The sequence below is a fragment of the Tupaia chinensis genome, unplaced genomic scaffold (genome assembly GCF_000334495.1).
Source record: "Tupaia chinensis unplaced genomic scaffold, TupChi_1.0 Scaffold000294_1, whole genome shotgun sequence".
Lineage (NCBI taxonomy): Eukaryota > Metazoa > Chordata > Mammalia > Scandentia > Tupaiidae > Tupaia > Tupaia belangeri.
In genome coordinates, this window is record NW_006159779.1 from 374,423 (window position 1) to 376,092 (window position 1,670).

At 63.8% G+C, this 1,670-nt stretch overlaps 1 protein-coding gene across 2 annotated transcripts in view; it reads right to left on the reverse strand.

Moving 5' to 3' along the window:
- Positions 1 to 6: 6 nt before the first annotated feature.
- Positions 7 to 1,670, reverse strand: part of PARVB (parvin beta) — an 85,351-nt gene continuing 83,687 nt past the window's right edge. For both annotated transcript variants that reach the window (XM_006150663.3, XM_014588672.1), the window contains one exon: positions 7 to 147. In XM_006150663.3, coding sequence (XP_006150725.2) covers positions 71 to 147 — 77 coding nt within the window. In that variant the 3' untranslated portion in view covers positions 7 to 70. The remainder of the gene's footprint in view (positions 148 to 1,670) is intronic.

The window sequence follows — 1,670 nt, forward strand, 5'->3', positions numbered from 1 at the left end:
GAGCCCCTCCCCAGAAGGCCCAGGGCTCGGGCGCTGCTCCTCTGGCGGAAAGGCCCGCTGCTGCAGCTCCTCACTCGACATCCTTGTACTTGGTGAACAGGTTGTAAAGCACCCGCAGGGTGGATTTGAGGTCCAAGTTCACCACATCTGCAGGAGGAAACAGAGATGTCATTGGCTGGGGGATGAGGCCCCAGGGGCCCTGTCTGAGCCCCTCCCTGCCCGGGGCCGAGCCACCCATCTGCAGCAACACTTCTGTTTAAGACTGACCAACTGCCACGTCCTGGATGCTCCAGGCACTGCCATCCCCAGACACAGGCCACCACGGCCCAGCGAGACAAACGTCTGGGACGGTGACAGCAGCTGCTCCTTCCACTCCACTATGGGAGTGGTGGGGGCCAGTGATGGGAGGTGGGGGCCAATGACATTCCCTGGGGCCCAAGTGCCCAACAGCTCCCCATGGACCCGAGAAGCTGGGCCGCTTTCTTTGGGAGAAGGCGACCTGGCTCTTCTCACTCGCTCTGTGACCTCAGGTACGTGACTCCCAGGGTCTGAGCCTTGGTCCCCTCATCTGTAAGTGGGTGGTTGGACAGCGACACGGAAGGCCCTTCAGCACTGGCCGCTGGGGTGCAGGCGGCCCCAGGGTGACTGCCTGGCTCCACCTGGCAGGTATTGATCACAGGAGCAGGGTGGCCGCCACCAACCCCCAGCTCTCCCAAGAACTGGGTGCCTGGCTCTCCGTCTCGGAGCAGGGGTGGAGCGGGCCCGGCCTCTCATGGCACAGTCGGAACCAATTCAGGTCGGCGAGCTCGAAGACACCCCAGGGCCCCCTGAGCCTGATGGCTCCACCCCGGCTCCCAGACAGCCGGATGCAGGCAGGGGAGAAGGAGGGCAGTGCCGGAAGCCCTGCTCCAGCCGGGGTGGGTACACAGGAGGGCAACACGGGTAAACAAAATCAGGCTGAAACCTCAATGCCTCTTAGCACGTTCTCAGCCGGCTACAGCCAGAGCTAGGCTCAGCTTGTGTTAACTGCATGGTCCCAACATCGCAGGGCCACAGACATGGTCCTGCTGAGGGTCCTTCTCTAGGCCAAGCTGAGGCCCTGGCAGAGATGCACGGCTAGAGCACCAGGCCTCCCTGTCAGCGTGTGACCCACCAGACACCAACACTAAGCCACAGAGCCATGGCCACAGGGACCGAGCGCCTCCTGTGGGCTGGACCCTCTGCTAGGGCACACGTAGTGACCTGACCCCAGCCACCCCACGAGGCAGGTGGAGGCAGGAGCCATCAGCACTCCCCTTTACAGATGAGGAGACCCAGGCACAGAGAGGCGAAGTAACCTGCCCCGGGACACACAGGTAAGGAGCGGCTGAGCCACGCCCACCTGGGCCTCTCAGGAGCAGAAGGGCTGCAGGAGCAGCAGCAAGCAGCTGGCCAAGACCCAGGCCGGCTCATCTCACGGCCGCCTGCACTTCCCACCCGGCTCTGTCCTCGGCACCCGCCATGCAGGGACAAGGTCTCGCTCTCCTGCTTCCACACAGGGCGGAAGGGGTGACAAAGAATTGTCTTTGAACATGATGAGACAGGAGAGCGCGGGAGGGCTCTGTGGGACCTGGAAGGGCGGGTGGGCAGGCAGGCCAGGGACCAGCCGGGCCTGAGTGTACAAGGCGGGG